Genomic DNA, 18819 nt, shown 5'->3' with positions numbered 1-18819 from the left:
TTTGGGGAACACTAGTGAGTACAACTGCAATAGGGTGACAAGAGGTAGAATCTTAAAAGAAAGTGAATCAAGCCAAGTGTACTTTCAGAATGTAATACATAATTTCACTTTAATTGTTCAGAAATCATAGTCCATTTTTGGTGGCTATTGTCTGATTCTTCCTCTGCTGATGGAAAGGGCAGGTGGGGAGTCAGGCTTGGGGGATAGTTTTGGCCACTAGCATCTGAACCCCGATGTTTGGGGAATTGCACATCTTATGAATCTTGGCAAGAGGAAGGATTACTTCCCACTTCAGAAGCTGAAAAATGCCAGGAACATATGTGTCCAGCCTCCCTTGCAGCTATGCTTAGATATAGGTCCCACCAATGAGATGCATTGCCCTAAGACCTTGGCTTGTGGGGCTGGGGCACTAAACAGAGCCTGTGGCTAAGCTGAGACCAAGGTGCCCAGTTACAGCAGCAGGGGGACATCAGGAGATAATTTGGATGCTTCTCTGAGCCAGAGGGCAGTATCTGAGGCTGCAGATTTTACATGGTTCAAACATTTTGATTGGCTGGTGGCTTGGGTCGGGATGCTGTGAGCTTACGTGGTCATTTGACATCAGGGTATGCTATTCCCATTCACACCATCCTAGTCCTCAGGCAATGTTCTATTTAAATCTGTGACTTAACTGAATTCCTATAAAATGTAGAGCGCAGAGGGGAAACAGGAAGCCTTTTTATTATAGGTATTCTGAATACTTCTTAGAAGTAAAAAGTTAAAAGTAAAGAGGTTACACACTGGCCATCCTTGAGCTCTCTGTATCTCACAGCCATGTTTTGGGTAGCTCACTAACATTTTTGAACTTGTTGCTAACATCCAGAAGTGAAGGTTTCACCAGAATATCTGACTTTGTCTTTCTGTTGAAAGATCATTGCCAGGTTCATCTAGTACGTGGTTTACTAGCGGCTGCCTGCTGGAGAGGAGTCATAGGTCCTCCGGCTTTTTACAGTTATCTCCTGCTGGGGTCACCTGTTTATGGTCCCTAACTAGCTTCAATGTCCAGTATTCAGCTGGACTCTTATTTTCAAACCACCAAGGCTGACTCTGGCTCATTTCAGTAGAAAAGGAATTTATTAACATATATTCAGTGGCTCCTTCAGTAGTGGACTAGAGATGCAGGTTAGAGGTGATGAGGGTGGGAGTGACACCTTGGTCTGGCTTCTGCTGCAGGATGGTGACCACCCAGACAGAATGGGGGCTCCCGACCATAGACCCCATAGCCTGGTGCTCACGTTATCACCTGCTGTGGATACGTGATGCTGGTTCCTGCCCCAGAGTCACTGCCCCTGCTGCTGCTTTCCCTAGAAGGGGTTCTGGGAGGTCCCTGCTCCCTCTCACACACTTTTCATTCAGTGTCTGGGGCAGGTGTGTCTGATTTGCAGTGCGTGGGTCACACGCTTGCACCCTAAGTGCAAGAGAAGCTGGAAAATGAGTACCTGGCACGTTCGGGTTCTGTGGTGGGAGACGGGCTCTGTTTCATAAAGGAGGAAGAGTCTCTAGACATGGGGAGGGGTTTCTGATACTGAGCAACCAAGAAGAACAGTGTGTACCTGCCACAGCCCCCGAAGACACTTAGGTTAGCTACTCTTACCTAGTACACACCAAGCCCTAATTAAATATTGGTTGAAGGGAGTATAAGACTAGGAACTTCAGGGAAAAAAAAATGATAGGAAGATGGTTAGAAAAGAAGAAAAGCAAAGGAAACATGGAAAGGCAAAGGGAGAGAGAATAAAATACAGTCACAAAGGGGCGAAATTTAAAGTGACTCATGCCTTCAAAAGCTTTGCTCTAAAGCACAGCCCATCTATTTCCTTACTCATTTGGCTTTTCTTATCTATTTTTGCTTTATAAAGACTCTACAAAGCCCATGTAAAGCTCTGCGAAATTCATTTTTTTTTTTTTTTTGTGGTCAGGAAATATTGGACCCAGCTCAGTCAATCGCCAAAACACCAGCTGCCTAAGTGATGAGTTGGTCTATCCAAGAGGTAGTTATTTAGCCAACAGACAGATGGCCAAGAAAGTCAAGATAGTTGGTGTACTGTTTGTCATTCAGGATGCTCGCCACCAGCTGAAATAGCCAGAAGCCAACAGATTCAGAAGCCATAGCCCATCACCTTGGACTTGTTCCTGGAATCCTGCAGGTACCCAATTAGCAGGCAAAAGACAGCAGGGGGATTTGGCTTCACTGAGGCCACACCTAGCAAAGGAAGCATTTTCACAACCCCCATGACAGAAAAGAAAGAGGCTGAGCTGGTAAGGTGGTCAGAAGTAAGACACTCATACCCCAGCTGGAGGAGTGGAAAACAAGGAACAGCTGTGGAAATGGGTGTCCAGGAAAGGAAGGGCAACTTAACAGTACTTTTTCCAGAAACATATTAAATTCCAAGTACAGAAGGATGGCTTCTTATATGTCATAAATAATTAGTGAGAATTAGAGGAAAAACATAAGTTGATTTTTGCAACTATCTAGTGTTATAACTGGAAATACCCTCAGAGAAGGTAGCCAAAGTTGGACTCTGTGCCACACCACTTGATTCACGAACTTCCACGAACATCTAATACGCCTGTGCTCTGTGCTAGGAACTGTTCTGAGGGCATCGATTATGATAAGGAAAAGGCCGCCCACCTCTGCCCTCATGGAACTTTTGGTGTAGTAGATACTCCGAGTCACATAACAAGACCAAGGAATGTAAAACTGCCATTTTCATTCTAAATGAAAAGCACAGAAAGCTAGGAGAAGGTCATAAGATGATCTAACTACTTATTTAATTATATACATAATATTTCATATATAATTGATTTAATATATTTAATATGTATGCGTGTGTGCACGCATGTACGTATATGCTCCTCCACCTTGCGTTTATGGTCGGTAGCTTTTATTAAACATTCTGTGATTTGAAGCCTATCTTCTTCCTCTGCCATAAGTTTCATTCCTACATGCCCTCTACTGATATTAATAATTCTGGGAACACAAGCAATTTCTCTTCTGAGTTTGGTGTCCTTCAACTGGCAAAAAATAGTTCTGAACCTACTAGAATCCACTTGCATTTTTGTTTCAACCTTTCTCTTATGCTGTAGGGGAAAGAGCTTTGGGCGTGAAGACAGGTGTCCTGCAGTCAAATCCTGCCCCTGCCACTTACTAGCAGAGCACCCTCTGGCTGCAGCCACTCAGACCCTCTATTTCCCCATCTGTGATATGGGGGTCATAAGGTCTATCTCTCTGATGAATCATGGCAATTAATTGGGAGACATTATCAACAACTTTTTTTTTGAGTTTTCCCCAAACAAAAGGAAAAAAAAAAACCAATGGAGTTGCATTATATTTGAGGATTAGATTCTAAAGGTAGTGCACAAGGGAGAGAGACTGCTTGGAGTCAGACTTGACCTTGAGAATCCTTGGAATTCTCTCAGGGAGCTACCCCAGTCAGCTCTCCCTTGAGAGGAGAAACAGGTTGCTGTTCCTTCAGCTGGGCATCAGATCAAGTTGTTGGCTGGTTTCTAGTGGCCATGGTGGGGAAAAGACTTCTCCATAAACACTAGAATCATGCTCACTGATGCAAGATGCTCATATCAGAGAGGAAGCCATCTCCACAGAAATGCGTGTCCCGCGGGCCTCACACTCACTCTGACAGGTGCCCACGGAGTGCAGTCAGTGGGGAGGAGAGTCACCTTTGGAACGAAACCCTTTCCCTCTTTTCTCTCTGAAATGCATCCTGTTAAACCCAGGACAGTTCAAAGTGTCTAGGACCCTCCAGTTGCCCAATAACTAGTTGGACTACCAGCTCCTTAAGATACCTCTGTCCGGCTCTGAGGACCCCTGGGCATTTGACAACTGCAACATTTCTCTCATTCTGTTGTTGCTGTGATGACTGTGGCCAGCCCTTCTTGACTTTCTGTGTAATTTTCCCTTTGGAGAATCTCTTTCTGCTAAATGCTACTTCCAGATACTCTGAGTGATGAGACCCAATGCTTAAGAGAAAGAGGAAGAAAGAAAGCAAAAGAAAATCGAGCTCTTTGTCCCTTGTCGGGGACTCACAAACCTGCCTGGTGCCTTGAGCCCTGCAGTTCGGCCTCCCACCCCGTGGTGATGCTTGCCCCGACAACTCGGCTTTGCTTCCCGTCTCTGCACTGGGTGTCTGAACCTCGAGTCTCTCTCACATGCAGGCACGCTATGTCCTTCCCTGTTACAATGTCTGTGAGGTTGACTTATGGCCAATGCAATGCAGTTGATGGGCCTTGGTCCAGGGTGCACGGTGCATCACCCACCTTTAGTCATTAAAAATTCCATAAATTAATGGTAATCATCACTACATTTCATTAAGCACGTCCTGCATTCCCGATACTCTGCTAGGTGCCCTGCATACATTTCCCTGTTCAGGACCCACAGGGAGCTAGGAACTGGATATTATTTTTATGATTGCATTTTTCCTGGCTAAAGGAAGGTTTCTAACTTTCCCCATGGACATCAAACTAGTAGGAGATGAAGATAATTCTAAATACCCTGTTTTCAGCCAAAAGGCTAATCAGCCTGACTGCAGATGGACCCTTGGTGGATGCACCCCACCAGCAGCATCTACAAAGTCAAAGCACCATCTGCTTCACGGTCACCGGGTGCTAGTTAATAAACATATTCCCAGTTCATGGGCTAAAAATCATCATCTCAGAGTAGGAACAGAGAGTCTGCCTTGATGGTAAGCCTCCCGGGAGATGCTTACAAGTAGGGCCCATTGGTTTGGACTCTACATTCAGACCCTCCTCATGTATGCAGCAGAAACTAACAGTGGCCAGGCACACATCGTGCACTGAACTAGGGCTTCCCCTACATGTTATATAAAGTGCCAAGTTAAATCTAAGATGTGATCAGAGCTTTCTTTATTAGTTGCAATGTAATTATTCTTCTTAAGTGTATACTGTGAGGCTGTCTATGTCTGGGTGTCTTCCTAGACTTTGAGTGAATGATTTTTTAGAGTTGGATCAATATAACAAAATAAAGAAAATTGCTGTTCAGCCAATCCCGCATATGAGAAAGCATGTTAGTTCCTTTTCTCTCCAAACTTGAATTAAATTTAAAAAATTAAGGAAAGTATATTTTAAATGCAAACCATTCCAGTAATAAAAGTCTGAGCCACCTTAATAGGGGGTTTTCTTTCCTTCTGTCCATTCCTGGAAAGCCAACAGTTTGCTGTCTAGCTTTTCATATTTTTCCCTCTGCTTATTCAAGCATATCTGTGTCTGTATGGGACTTACAGACCATTAACATGGGATCGCACCATACAGGTGGATCCACATCTTTTCTTTTCCACGCCACTACATGCTGCTTGCACCTCTCCTGTAGGGCCTGTGCTCTCCACTTGATCCTGCTCCAGCAGCACACCTGCTTGCTGGAATCAGCGGTGTGCACTCAAATTCTGCCTCTCTGGCCAAAGGGTGGGCATTTAATATCAGATGGGGCAGTGAGTCTCTTCCCTGGGATTCTGGACTGTCCTCTGAGCGGATGGATCTGCTGTGTGTAAAGTTGGGAGTGTTCATTGTCATTGTCCATCATGTAGGCTTCAGAGGAAGCTAGATTGCAGTGAGCAAAAGAATAACACAGATGTGCCACGGAGAGGGAGAGAAAGATAGGAATAGAGAGATGGAGAGGAAGGGGATAGAGAGGGAGGAGGAAGGGGGAGAGAGAGTGGGGGGGTAGAGAGAGAGAGAGGCAGGCAATGTTTTGGGTTATCTACAAGGCTTCATCCCATTCCCAAAGCTCAGTTCTGCCCTTGGACTCTGTGAAGGTCCTTCCAATAAATCCCCTTTGTGCTTCATTGGCTTTCCATTCTTAGTAACTACAGATGGACGAAACATTTCAAGCCCCTCAAAATTTTAGAGAGAATTTTACTTTCCCTATCATACTTGTATCAGAGAGTAAATGATATATTATTTCCTCTATGAGAAATAAGGGCAATGATATGTTACTTTTTCAGTAAACTTTTTTTTTTTCCATCCCTGCTTATGGGCTCTCTGCTAAATCCTGGGCTCCTGAGGAGTTGATCATGCATGGAAAACACAACAAATAAATCAACAACTTTGGAAAATTGTGAAAAATACAATGAATGACACAAGCACAGGGTATTATGGGAAGGCTGAAGAGAGGCATTAGGGTCTGTCTGTGACTATAACCCAGAAGCCTGCCTGCTTGCTGCCACCTTAGACTTGGACCTTTTTGTCCAGTGTGGTGATTGGAGGGGACTGCAGAGATGAAGTGTCTCAAACAATGTTTAAATCATAAAATCAATTAGAAATGATTTTTAAATCACCCATCTACTTTCCCCCAGAATACCTTCTTCATACAAAGTCAAGTAGTCTGGCTGTCTCCAGAGGGAGTCCTGAGGATTTACTCAGCACTGCTCTGAAACTTTCAGGATTCACGTCATAAAGGTTATTCACAGACCCTCTTTATCCTCAAGATACTTATTCTCCCTTGAAGAATCATGTTTGCTTGGGCTGATAGCTATCACTGTAGAGAGCAAAGGGTAATTAAGTGTCTCAGTGGACCCTAATCTGGTGATGATGTGAGTCTCTCTCACTGCTCTCTCTCTCTCCCTCTATTTTCCACCTTTGGCCTGACTGACCTGGGGCACTGTGTGCTACGTGATGCACAGAGTCTTCTTGCATTCAACCATGGGGTTATTTTTCAGGTAAGCTCCTTTGAGGTGGATACCCTGTGTCTGCCTTTGCCTTCTTGGAGCGTTTTCTTCAGAAACAGAAAATCGCTCATGATCCTTACTATCTTGGGCTTGCTTGGAACGTGGTTTCTCTAAGGGATGATTAGACCATTAGTCAAGGAATTTACTGACCTCGGAAGTAGTCTTTCCTAGGCAAGACCAGTTCAGATTCTAATGTACTTTACCAACTTACTTCAAGTTGAGCCCAACTGCAGAGAAATGGAATCATTAGAGGTCTAGGAACAAAATTTCTGGGCATCAAGTACAATCAGGAAATCTCAGAACAGGGAAACATTCAGAACACAACCAGGTTTTCTAATAGTATATTTTCAACTGAAAAAAAAAAAAAAAAAGGAAAAGGAAGGAACAGATCTGTGCTGCGGACTTGGACTTGATTCTGCCTCTTTTCTCCTGGGGATGCTGGGGCTGGAGGCGAGGGTGAGGAGCAGGTGATGCTTCCTTTCCCCAAATGTTAGGACAACATTTCCCATAGGCAGTGGATTGGATTTGTTAGTGTCTTTTGGCAGGAGATGCATGTCCGGATGTAGTATGATTGCTGGGATGTTGTTCTAATGAGGATTTGGGATGGCGAGGAACAGGAGTGGGCTATTAAAATGAGCTCAAGTGAAATGGGTTTTATCACAAGGACACAAGCAGTTCTCAAGGAACCCAAACTTAGAGGAAAGTGTTGCTGGGCTTCTTGTGAGTAGGAATCAGGCCTGGAAATTCACTGTTGGCTGCCCCCCACCCCCCCTTCACGGTGTCTCAGAAGTGCACAGTCTCCAGAGCTGGCTTCTGTCTGTAAGTGTGGTCAGTTCTTCTGTTTCTTCCAACATGCTCCTCTGTGTCAGACTGCATGTGGCCCTTCCATGGCTAGTTCAGGAGACCGCAGACCTCTCCTCTGCAGAACCCAGTGCTTACTGGAGGCCATCTCAGTGTCTCATTTCAGATCCCAAAGAGAGAAAAATCTGGCAGCCCCAGCTCATCTGCTAGTCAGGATGTACAAGTCATGGGCTTCTGGTATCAAATGGCTTGACAGCCCTAGAACCCACAGGCTACCCCTGTTCAATCAGCTGTGGTGGGAAGGGAGACAGGACTCTATGATTCACAGCGTCAGATCACTTCTCTTAGTAAGAGTCAACAGGAAATGCAGTGTTCCTCCTTGTCACAACATCCTGAATAGGGGAACATCTTTTATAGAAAACCAAGATTTTCATCTCTGGTTATCTAGGAAGCTTAGAATTTGAATTTTACTGAGAGAGATTCCTTTATACTAGCTTATACTATTAGGTAAATGAATGTTCCATTCTATCTGGAAGCATCCAGTCATTCCATATTGATTACTGAGTCCTTAATATGATCAGTCTGCTAGATTTGGGGGCTGTGAAATAAATACTTTTGGTGAGGAAAAGAGGAGGGAGGGCAAAAGATTTCTTTAAACCTGAGTTCTTGCAGGAAGGAAGATGCCCAGAGAAGGAAAAGATGCAGAGAGTATATTGGGGTTGGTGGGGAAGATAGCTTCTGGGGGTACTTAACAATTCTGTCACCAACAGAGCTTTTCTTCTCAAACCCTTTCCAGCCTGCAGTTGAACAAACCAGGTCTCAGTTACTAAGCAGCTGTCCTGGAAAAGGAAGGCAGGGTGCTTACCCCTACAGGAGAGAAAGAAGAACCAAATTAGATCCAGGCTCTGCTCTCAAAAGACAGCATCAGGTGAGAGGAAATTGCAGCTGCTATCCAGACTGACTGTGGTAAGAGCCTGAAGAGAGTTACTCAGGGTAGAAAGGGTTTATGTGAAAAGCCGTGCTAGGCTTAGGGTGGGACATCAGTGCTTGGAGAAATGGTAGCCATCTTTGGCTGTAGCTTAGATTGGTGATAGCATTAGGACAAAGAGCATTTGCCAGTCAGAACAGAGCACTGTTCTGGCGCAGCATCTGGGAGGGCCTCTGGCTCCAGGCATGGACTCATCTAGTTGCAAGATTATGGGGGAATGGGGGCCAGAGAAATAACAACCAGTAGAAGTATTTCCAGTTTTAACAACTGGAGGTGCGGTGTGGTGCTTATGGCTCAACACTCAGCCTTTCTGAAGGACCCTCCAAGACTGAAGATACAGGTCTGGCTTCTGTTGTGGAGGGGCTTGAATCCATGTTCATGAGGATGCCCTTCACTCAGGAAGGAACAGGGGAGCCATCTCTCTGGGGGACATTGTTCAACAAACATCCCTTCGATTAATAATTAGTCAGGAATGGCTGCTGGGGATGCTGTTTTGCTAGAAGATGCGGTGCCTGTCCTTTGTCAGCTGGAAGTCTAAAAGGCATTTGGGAAGAGAGTGACAGGACCCCAAAGCATGATAGAACCGGAGGGCTGACAGGACCTTGCATAGTGGAGTCCTGCCCTCACAGATAGGGTAAGTGACTTGGCCAAGTTCACGCAGCCAGACAGAGACAAGCCCTTCCCTCCAGTGGTGGCTGCGAAAGAAGATAAATCTTGCCAATCAGAGGCCAAGATGGCAGGGGGGTGGCCCAAAGGGGAGGGTGGCACATCAAGAGGGTGCTGTATTCTCAGCAGTGGAGTTGGCCTTTTTTTTTTTTTTTTTTTTTTAGGGGTACGGTTTCGGAGGACTTATTCTTGCCCTGTTAACTCTCTCTCACTCTTCCTCTGGCCTGGCTTGGGGTGGGTTCGCGGTGTGGGTGGGAAGGCGCGCGCCCCTGCAGCGTCTGAGGCTCGTCTTCCCCCAGCGGAAGGCATCGGGCACCTCCTCCCAGCGGCCCCCGCCGGCTTTGGTCCGCCCCGAGGCTCCCCAGAGCTCGCCAGGCGCCAGGGCTCCTTGGGGCCGGCTCTGGGCCAGCCGCGGTCGGGACGCCGGCGGGTCCCCAGGTCCCGGGCAGCACGCCGCCGGCTGCACGGCCCGCGCTCGGCTCGGAGAGCGCTCGGCGGCGGAGTCCGGCGCTGGGGAGGGGCGAGGAGAGCCGCAGCCCCCTCTGCCCGCCCAGACCGAGGAGGGGCGAGCAGGCGCGGAGCTGGGCGAGCGCCGGGCTGTGCGCGCGTCTCTCTGGGCACACACTCTCCGCGCCGCGCGCTCCCCGGGTTGGGTGGCCTCGGACCTCGGCGGACAGCAGCGGTGTGAGCCGCGCTTGCTCCGGGGTGCGTTCAACGCCGGGCGGGAGCCGCTCGCTGGGATCACTCGACTCCTTCTCCCCGTCTCCCGGGAGCCAGCGGGGTGAGCTGGAGGCCGACCCGGGCGGACGCGGCGCTCCTATAAATAGCGCGCGTGTGCCCGCCTGGCGCCCTCCCGGCTGCGCGAGGACAGACAAAGTTGTGCGCAGGGACTCGGGGAGCGCGGCAGCGGCTGGAGAGGACCCCGCCGCCGAGCCGCCCTGCGCCCTGGAACTGATCCCGCGAACCGGTGCTCTCCGTGCCCGGGACCCGGCTGGCTGCTGTCTACCTGCCGACGTCCGAGAGGCGCCGAGGTGTGGGGAATTTTGGACGAGGCGAAAGTGGGAGTCGCCGGAGTCCTGGCGGTGAACACAGCCTCCCGTTCTTCTCAGTCCGGCAAACACCTTCTGCCTCTGTAATTCGTCCCTGCCGCAAGCCGGACGCGTACAGGACCGACAGCCGCACCGCTCGGCACCCACCTAGCCCCGAGGCTTTTCTCTGAGTCTCCTTTGTTTTTCCTGCTCCGTCGTTCACCTGGGGGTGCTTGGGTTTGGGGTGAGAATTTATTACCGTTTTCCTCTTTGACTTGTGAATGTGAGGGTTTGGTGACTTTTAGATGTCCAGGAACAAGGGTGGGTGCAGGGGCCCCAGGCAGGGCTGATTCTTGGGCGGAGGAGGGTGGGGCAGGGGGTTCTGCATGAGCTCCTTAAAGGACAAAGGTAACAGAGCCAGCGAGAGAGCGCTAGCGGAGACTTTGACTTCAAATCACAGAATTGGGGGAAGTGTGCACGCCGCCGCCGCCGCCGCCGCCGCCGTTCCTGCAGCGCTGTAGATCTAGCCACTGGCATCTTCCCGAGCGCCGGGGTCCCGGGGTTGGAGGCGAAGCGGGCGAGCGGGAGCGCCAGCCGGCTGCGGCTGCCCACGCGGCTCACCATGGGCTCCGGGAGCCGGGCGCTGTCCGTGGTGCCAGCCGTGCTGCTGGCCCTCACCCTGCCGGCGCTGCCCGTCTGGGCACAGAACGACACGGAGCCCATTGTGCTGGAGGGCAAGTGTCTGGTGGTGTGCGACTCGAACCCGGCCACGGACTCCAAGGGCTCCTCTTCCTCCCCTCTGGGGATCTCGGTCCGGGCGGCCAACTCCAAGGTCGCCTTCTCGGCGGTGCGGAGCACCAACCATGAGCCGTCCGAGATGAGCAACAAGACGCGCATCATTTACTTCGATCAGGTCAGACCCTGAGGGATGCAGGGCACCGGGTGTGTGTATGGGTGGTGGTGGTGGGGTGGAGGGGTCGATCTTCTGGCAGCCCAGAGACCCAGGCTGCCTGCTCAGGCTAAGTTGGTCTGACTGGGATGTGGGGGATCATTTCGGCGCTCGCCTTCCCAAATGGGTCTGGGCCTGGAACTTCTGTCTCTCCCACCACCGCCCCTGCCCGAATTCCCTCCTGGTCTCCGGAGAGAAAGGAGGGGGAGAGGCTGGGAGCGCAGAGCCCAGCCACAAGAGCTCGGGGCGAGTTTCACAGCAACAGGTTCATAGGAGCTGGCGGGAGTCTGGTCCCTGGACCTCGAAATCGCTTGGCCAGAGCTTGCCCCCCCCAACCCTCCCCCCCCCCCCGTCCCCCGCTCAGACTCCTCTGCATGTGCCGCCCAGGCGGTTCCCGCGCGGTCCCCTCGCGGTCTCCGGATAAATGATTTGTTCCCCCTCCCCCAGGTGGAGAAGCTTCTCCCCAAGGAGAGCTTTGGGGTCCACGTTCTCTGCAGAGCTCTCGCAGGTGGCCGCCGAGGGTGGGCAGCGATGGCGTGGGTCAGGTCTCGCCCACCTTTCTGCTGCCAGGATTCCCTCGCACGCTGCAGGCGCTGCTGCAGCGGAAAGCATTTCTGTGGTACTTGGAGAAAAGTTGTGGAGGGAGAGGGAGGGCAGCCGCAGGGAGCTCCCATTGGGAAGCGCTGGGGAGCCGGTGCTCCCTGCCCCTGCTCTGGTCCTTTCAGAGAATTGCAAATTACTGGGGAAAGACAGATTTTGGGGTTGAGGGTAGGGGGTGGAGAGGAACTGATGAAATCTGTGGCTGGAGCTCTGGGGTTTGGCTGATGAGAAACCCCAGGGGTATCAACTTAGCTTTAGCAAGGAGTCTTAAAACTGGAAACTGACTCCGGGGTTGTAATTTCAACTCTAACAGCACCCAGAGTCTTTTAAATTCCATAGTCACTTGTGTAGTACACAGTTGTATGCAAAGACACATGTGTGGGAACACAGGTTAAGTGGTACTGCAGTGTGTGCCAGGGAAGGAAAGAGGTGATATTTCCATTCCTTACTTAATTGTGCCTAAGTAATGCACTCTCCAGCTGGCCAGGCAGAGAATGCTTCTCTGGGGCTTACTATCAGATAGCTATAATTTTTAAAGAATGAAGCAGCCCCTTTGGGGTTTTGGTGCAGTATTTTCCATCCTGATGGAAATAAAGTCTGGTTTATATTTAAATGCATTAATTAAATGTTGGACGTTGTGGACATGGCATTGTACAATGCCTTCTTTTCCATGACCTTTCCATCAATTAGAAGGGGAGAGGATTTGTTCTTCTGTTTGGGGAGCCATGCATCTCAGAGAGCACAAGGCACATTTAGTTCTAAATCTATATGTGCCGGGATGCTCCAATTACAATGTAGAGTCAACATCCAGCCTTGTGTGTAGTCAACACTAATCAGACATTTCCATTATTGCTAATGAATTATGCTACTTGTATCTGAGTCAGGAAGTCCCCGCTAAGTACCTAAAATTATTTTAAATGTGCTTGAAAAAAATCTTTGTAACAGCTCTGCTGGGGATTATTGCATAGCTGGTGATTGGTTGCTGAAAGATCATTGATCATCAGGTCAGAGAAAGAAATCAGGATTATTTGGAAGAAGGTGAACTCTCAGAATAAAATTGTACACATACATGTATTTTAAGTCGAGGGTTGAACCTGGTACATCATCTTGACCCGCTACTATATTCTGGTGCATTGCTCAGAGGTGATAGTATGTTTTTAGGGAATTATGCAAAAGGCCTAATATTGGAACGAATGTAGTGTTTACAAGAGATAGTGACAGATTGCCACTGATACAGTGGAAATGTATCCTTATAGGGACATCCTATGTTTTTGAATGCCAGTTATAGATTCATTTCTTGGAGAGAAATGGAATAAACCCCAGTCATTTTACAACTTCCCACCCCCAAACATTCTCACTCTCCTTCTCATAGGAAGGGACTGACTTACGCGACATTTGCAAATTTGGTTTAAGAGGTCACTTATTGAAATTCAGAGTTAATTTCGTAAGCAGTAGAAACAGGCTGCACATCTTGGAATACAAAATGCATTGCTGCTTTCTTAGGAAATAGTGCCTTATTTTAGTTTTCATTTTTGACCCTTGAAGTTTAAATAAAGAGCAGGTGATTGAGAAGAAGATAATGGATAACACTGGCAGGAACACAAGAAGGCCACCAATTTCACAGTCTGTCCTTATTCATGCTCTACTTTTGGCAGCCTGCAAAGGCTGAGTCATTGCCAAAATATTATAATTAAGGCCTAGATAGCACAGGACTGAAAAAATGGCATGGATCTTAGGAAAGGTTTGGCGGAGGCTCAGGGGAGGGCTAGGCATTCAGATTAGTCTGGGCACTATTCAGTGTCATGGATTATGTCACAGGGTGGAGGGGGTGCCCAGGCCTCTATGTGATGTGTCCAGGAATGACTGCAGAGAGTCCATGGATGCCGATTGGCTGTCTTGGAAACGTCATCTCTGGACATTGCAAAGGCTTGTAGAGGATGGGAATATTAATACAGGGCAGATGCCTTTTATCTGACTCTCAAGGTAAAGCTAATATTTATAAGCCCTCCGTGTTACCTAGATGTTTCCAGAGCCATCAGGCCTTGCTGGAAATTGAGGCATGAATACAAAGCAGTTACTTTATTTGTTTCCTCTACCATTTAAAAGACAGCAAAACCTTCCATTGCACAAATCTATTTTCCAAGTCACCAAAGAGGAAAAGAGTAGAACTCAATGTTTTATTCTCTGTGGTTTCTTAAACTACTTATGAAAGAAATAAAGCTAGAGAGAGAGAGAGAAAGAGACAGAGAGAGATAGAGAAAGAGAGAGGGAAGGAGGGAGGGGAAGATGGAAGGAAGGAAGGAAACTTACAGAAGAGATTATTGTTAATAATTTACTGTTACTTATTATTTTTATTTATAGATCCTAGTAAACGTGGGTAATTTTTTCACCCTGGAGTCTGTCTTTGTAGCACCAAGAAAAGGAATTTACAGTTTCAGCTTTCATGTAATTAAAGTCTACCAGAGCCAAACAATCCAGGTACGTGTTTTGACCTGCTCCCTCTCTACCCCCAAATGGCAGTGTTTATTGGCAGTGGGTTATGTATTTAAGTGTTTATCCAAAGATGTGTTTTCATTATAAAAATAAACAACCATCTTTATAGCTTATTTTTAAAACACTTAATTTCCAATTTTCTTCTTTATTACATCCATTAAGGCTATGACAAGAAACATATAGAAAAATAAACAAAAGAAGGTATTACCTTAATAACAATGAACCATTTAGAAAACATGGCTTAGTTAAAAACTCAGTGGCACAAATTTCTTTATAAGATCTTGATTTCATTAAATGCCTGTGCAAAAATTATTTCAACTGGTAAGGAAGAAACTTGTAAGACTAGCAGAACTTTACAAGTACATATTAAATAAAGCAAATTTGCTATCATTGTTAGAAATTATGAGCTACAGTTAACCATTAGAAAAAATACACTTTTTACGAAAGGGTGTTCCTCTGCGTATGCTTTAAATAGTTTATCCTCAGTTACTCTAAAAACTAGTGAATTCTTAGAAATTTCAGTTCCACAGTTAGCAACATATTTTGTGTTGTCCTTTCTCAGGTAATAGGCTTGACCTTACACTCAAAGACGAGTTCCTAGAATATTCAAATATGCTAACACCCAATAATACCAGTGCGTGTCTATGGAATTCTAGCATTTTCTTTATCTTATGCTCAGTGTGTGTGTTGTATACTATGGCCACATGAAAGGTGGATTACATACTCTCCTACAGGTTTCACAGCTCCTAGCGAATGGGTAAATTGATCATCCTCAGATTTAATTTAGGCAGTACTTTCTTTTAACATAAAAGGAATGACTATCTAGTAAACAAACTTACTAGCGTGGAAAAGCTTTTCCCAAGCCCCAATATTTGGAAATTTATGTAATGTTTAACACAGTATAATCAAAACTGTAATCGGGAGAAAATTTTGAGTTTATTATTTGTTAATAATTTTGAGTTTATTAATTATGTATTTCTTGCTAATTATCCATCATTAAAATCTTCACTGTGGTGGTGATTATTATTTTTAATACACAATAAATGTACATTTATTATTTTTAATACACATTATCAGGGAAAAAAGAAAAAAACAGAACACCCCCCAACACACACACACACACACACACACACACACACACACACACATTTCATAATTTCAAATGATCTTCAGTACTATGCCTGTTGCAGGTTTAGTAACCTGAAAAATGTGTTGGTAGAATCTTGCTGTATCTGGATTTATCAGAGCAAAGGGCACTGGGCTTCTTTTTACTAATATACTGGGAAGCCTCAGGCTTGCTTCATTACCAAAAGATTGCTACTGAATGTGAGAAGTAAATAAAACAGCAAACTTAATTTATGTGTTGAAGGGAGGCCAGTTTTCCCAAGGGTAGGTTGCTCTCCATGGATGGTATTCTTTTGTAGGCATTTCAGGAAATTTCTATGGGAGAAATTAAAAAAAAAAAAAATCAGCTCAATAGACCTACTAAGTGCAGCCATTGCTGGGGATGAATTTACTGAACATCAGATGTTTTACCAGGTCTGTCATCTCAGACATTATTCATTAGCCCTGGTAGATGTTTTCAGTGATTTTTTTTTTCCTCATAGGTTAACCTGATGTTAAATGGGAAGCCGGTAATATCTGCCTTTGCCGGGGACAAAGATGTTACTCGTGAAGCTGCTACTAACGGTGTGCTTCTCTACCTGGATAAGGAGGATAAAGTTTACCTGAAACTGGAGAAAGGTAACTTGGTTGGAGGCTGGCAGTACTCCACGTTCTCTGGCTTTCTGGTGTTTCCCTTATAGGATTTGATTTCTCCGTGATGTTGATCCAGGGGAGGGGTGGCCCACCCCTGAGTTACCGGAAGATCATTTTCTCATCCTCGGATTGATGTCTTTTATCGGTTTCTCATGGGTGAATATGGATTCTCTTTAAGGATTCTAGGCCTGTCCGAACCAATACACAGTCTCACAGATTATTTTGTGTGTGTGTGCGTCTCTGTATACTCGGATGGGGACTCCCAGCAGACATAATATGTACCTGTGCTCAAGTGTAACAGTCAAAAGCTGTCTGCGAGGTTTATTCTGAATTTAATTTCCCGGAATCACTGAATTCGTTGCAGATGTGGAATTTTATTTCTTTGTTTTTAAGAAAAGACTGGCAACCGGGTCTAAGAATTAGAAAACTCTCAAGTTCTGACTTCAATCAACGTTTAGTGCGATACTGCCAAAGAACTGTGTGCTGTGTTGATATATTGATTACACTCATTTTTATTCCTTTGGAATCAGTTTGTTTTGTTCTCTTACAGTAACTGGGGATTGTTTTTCAGTGACTGGCTTTGTGTCTTCTCTACAAATAGGGTAATGAATGGCTCGCCTGCAAAGTTACCCTATGAGATCACCAACATGACTTCCCTTAACAAAAAAGAATGCTTCATAGTTGTATTTTAATTATATATGTGAAAGAGTCATATTTTCCAAATTATATTTTCTAATAGGAAGAATAGATCATAAATCTGACAAGGAAAAAGTTGCTTACTCGAGTTCTAAGTGCTCAGCCCCCAAACCTCCACCAAACCGCCCTCCTCCATGGGAAATCCTATACTTTCTTGCTCAGCTTGAATTAACATGATGGATAATAACCACTTTATTAAAAACCTAAGGGATTTTTTTCCCCTTAGACACGACCACTTTATTAACTGGAGATGGGATGCCCTTGTTTTAAATTATACCTATTTTTCAAGCCTTCTGTTGTGTTTGAAAGTATCATCTGGTTTTGCCTTAATTCCTTAAATTGTATATATTTATCTGTTTAGCTAATATTAAATCCAAATATCCCATATCTAAACTTAGTGCAATATCTTATTTTGTCTTTTGTACAGCTCATATGAATTCATAAAATTATTTATGTCTCTGTCATAGAATAAAGGTTAATATATGTTAGCTGAATTGTTTTGTCCTTTTGGTTCGGGAAATACGTATTCTCCGTGGTTTATTTCCCCCTTTTCACCAAACCTTCTTTCCTTCCCCCTTCTTGTTTCCATTTCCCGGAGTTTAAGAAAAGCTTTCTGAATCTGGGGGAAACCTTCTCTGAATTGGCGTGGGAAGGCTTCCCTGTGTTTAATCTGTTCTAATCCAGGAGTTGTCAGCCTGCCAAAAGAGAATCGACGGACTCCGTAAACTTTTCTTTCAGAAGGGACTTACTGTTAGGTAGTTAAGTTGAAAAAATTGGCTAAAATCTCCGGAGGGTGCTCAGTGAATGAGTGCGTGGCCATGGGTATAGAGACTGCTATTTTCAACATGAAGACTTCGGGGAAAAGTTCCACCCCCTTCACAACACTAAAAGACAAGTAGAAGATCACAGGTTTCTTTTGAGGAGGAACTATTATTATAGATGTCTCATCTGGAGCTTTGGCTCAATTTCCTGGTCTGTTGTCAATTAAAGCAATTTTGGAGAGCCCCTTCTGTAGACGGTGGCGGCAAGGAAGGTTTTAGAGGACCCTGTAGGAGGATACATGTAGGCAGGTCTTCTAGCATAATTGTGATTAATCACCAAGCCAAAATATTCATTCATCACAGGAACACTCTCCTCCTGCCCCAAGAAGAATTATCTGGAGATGTTAGCATTGGATCCTCAGTGTTTTGCTTGGCAAGTTATTCATTCTCCAGCTGGCTTTCAGTCAGAAACTTTCCTCCTTGGTGATTGCATAATGTGAGAAAACAGTATTGCACAGGGGACTTTCATCTAAACATGAGTGGCATCCTCTGCAAATATACCTGCTCTAATGTAACCTCCCCCCGGCTCTCTGTATTCAGGGTTTGCATCTCTACCTTGCAGCAGACTGGTTTATACTTGGATAAATACACTATTAGTCATTGTTTTGGCAAAATGGCTCAAGGGTATTGGAATTATTAATAGACACCTATGATGGAAGAGAGAAAATGTGGGGCTTAACTAAATAGACCAGTGTAGAAGTGTCTTATATAAATTTGCTTGTGGCCATCCTTTGGGGCTTGCCCTTATTTTTCTTGATTTTTTTTTCTGAACATAAAAAGAACGTTGGCAATGGGCTTGACTGTAATCCCTAAGCTCCAGTGTATATATTTTGGAATGCAAAATCCATTCAAAACCTCCCCGAAAAATTCAATATGAAAAGGTACTGAAGCTGTGGCTATCAGATGTGGGAGGGCACTTGCAGGAGGGAGGAACCCCAGTCGACAGATGAGACTTCTCATCAACGAGGTCCGATGAAAGCCTCAGGTTCTTACTCCAGACCGGGTCTAGGAAGTAAGAGCTAGGCAGACACAGTGGCTGGAAAGGTAAGGTTGAAGGGAGGGAACAATAAGGGACAGAATGATTTAGTCAGGGGAGTCTGGATTTGGAACAGACATAGGATGGAATCCTGCAACCTTCACTTACCAGCTCTGTGACCTGAGGCAGGTTTCCTCACCTCTCTGAGCTTTCGTTATTTCCTTAGTAAACAAGAAATTGTTGTGAGAATTTTATGAGGTGCGTGAAGTGCCTCGGACTCTGTAAGGAAGCCCAGCGAAGGGTTGGCTG

The 18819-nt window shown here is 45.8% G+C and overlaps 1 protein-coding gene across 2 annotated transcripts; it reads left to right on the top strand.

Moving 5' to 3' along the window:
• The first annotated feature begins 9774 nt into the window (after positions 1–9774).
• CBLN4 (cerebellin 4 precursor) lies at positions 9775–17181 on the top strand. 2 transcript variants are annotated; one of them, XM_027620573.2, is made up of 4 exons: positions 9775–11130; positions 14128–14244; positions 15867–16002; positions 16411–17181. In XM_027620573.2, exons 1-4 carry the CDS (start codon positions 10840–10842, stop codon positions 16431–16433), a joined length of 567 nt encoding a protein of 188 aa, XP_027476374.1. In that variant the 5' UTR covers positions 9775–10839; the 3' UTR covers positions 16434–17181. The 2 variants fall into 2 exon arrangements, with proteins under 2 accessions (XP_027476374.1, XP_027476372.1); XM_027620571.2 differs by having other exon boundaries at positions 15867–17181.
• Positions 17182–18819: the final 1638 nt, after the last annotated feature.

The sequence above is a fragment of the Zalophus californianus genome, chromosome 8, assembly GCF_009762305.2.
Source record: "Zalophus californianus isolate mZalCal1 chromosome 8, mZalCal1.pri.v2, whole genome shotgun sequence".
NCBI classification, from domain to species: Eukaryota; Metazoa; Chordata; class Mammalia; order Carnivora; family Otariidae; genus Zalophus; species Zalophus californianus.
This window is presented reverse-complemented; position numbering and strand designations above follow the sequence as displayed.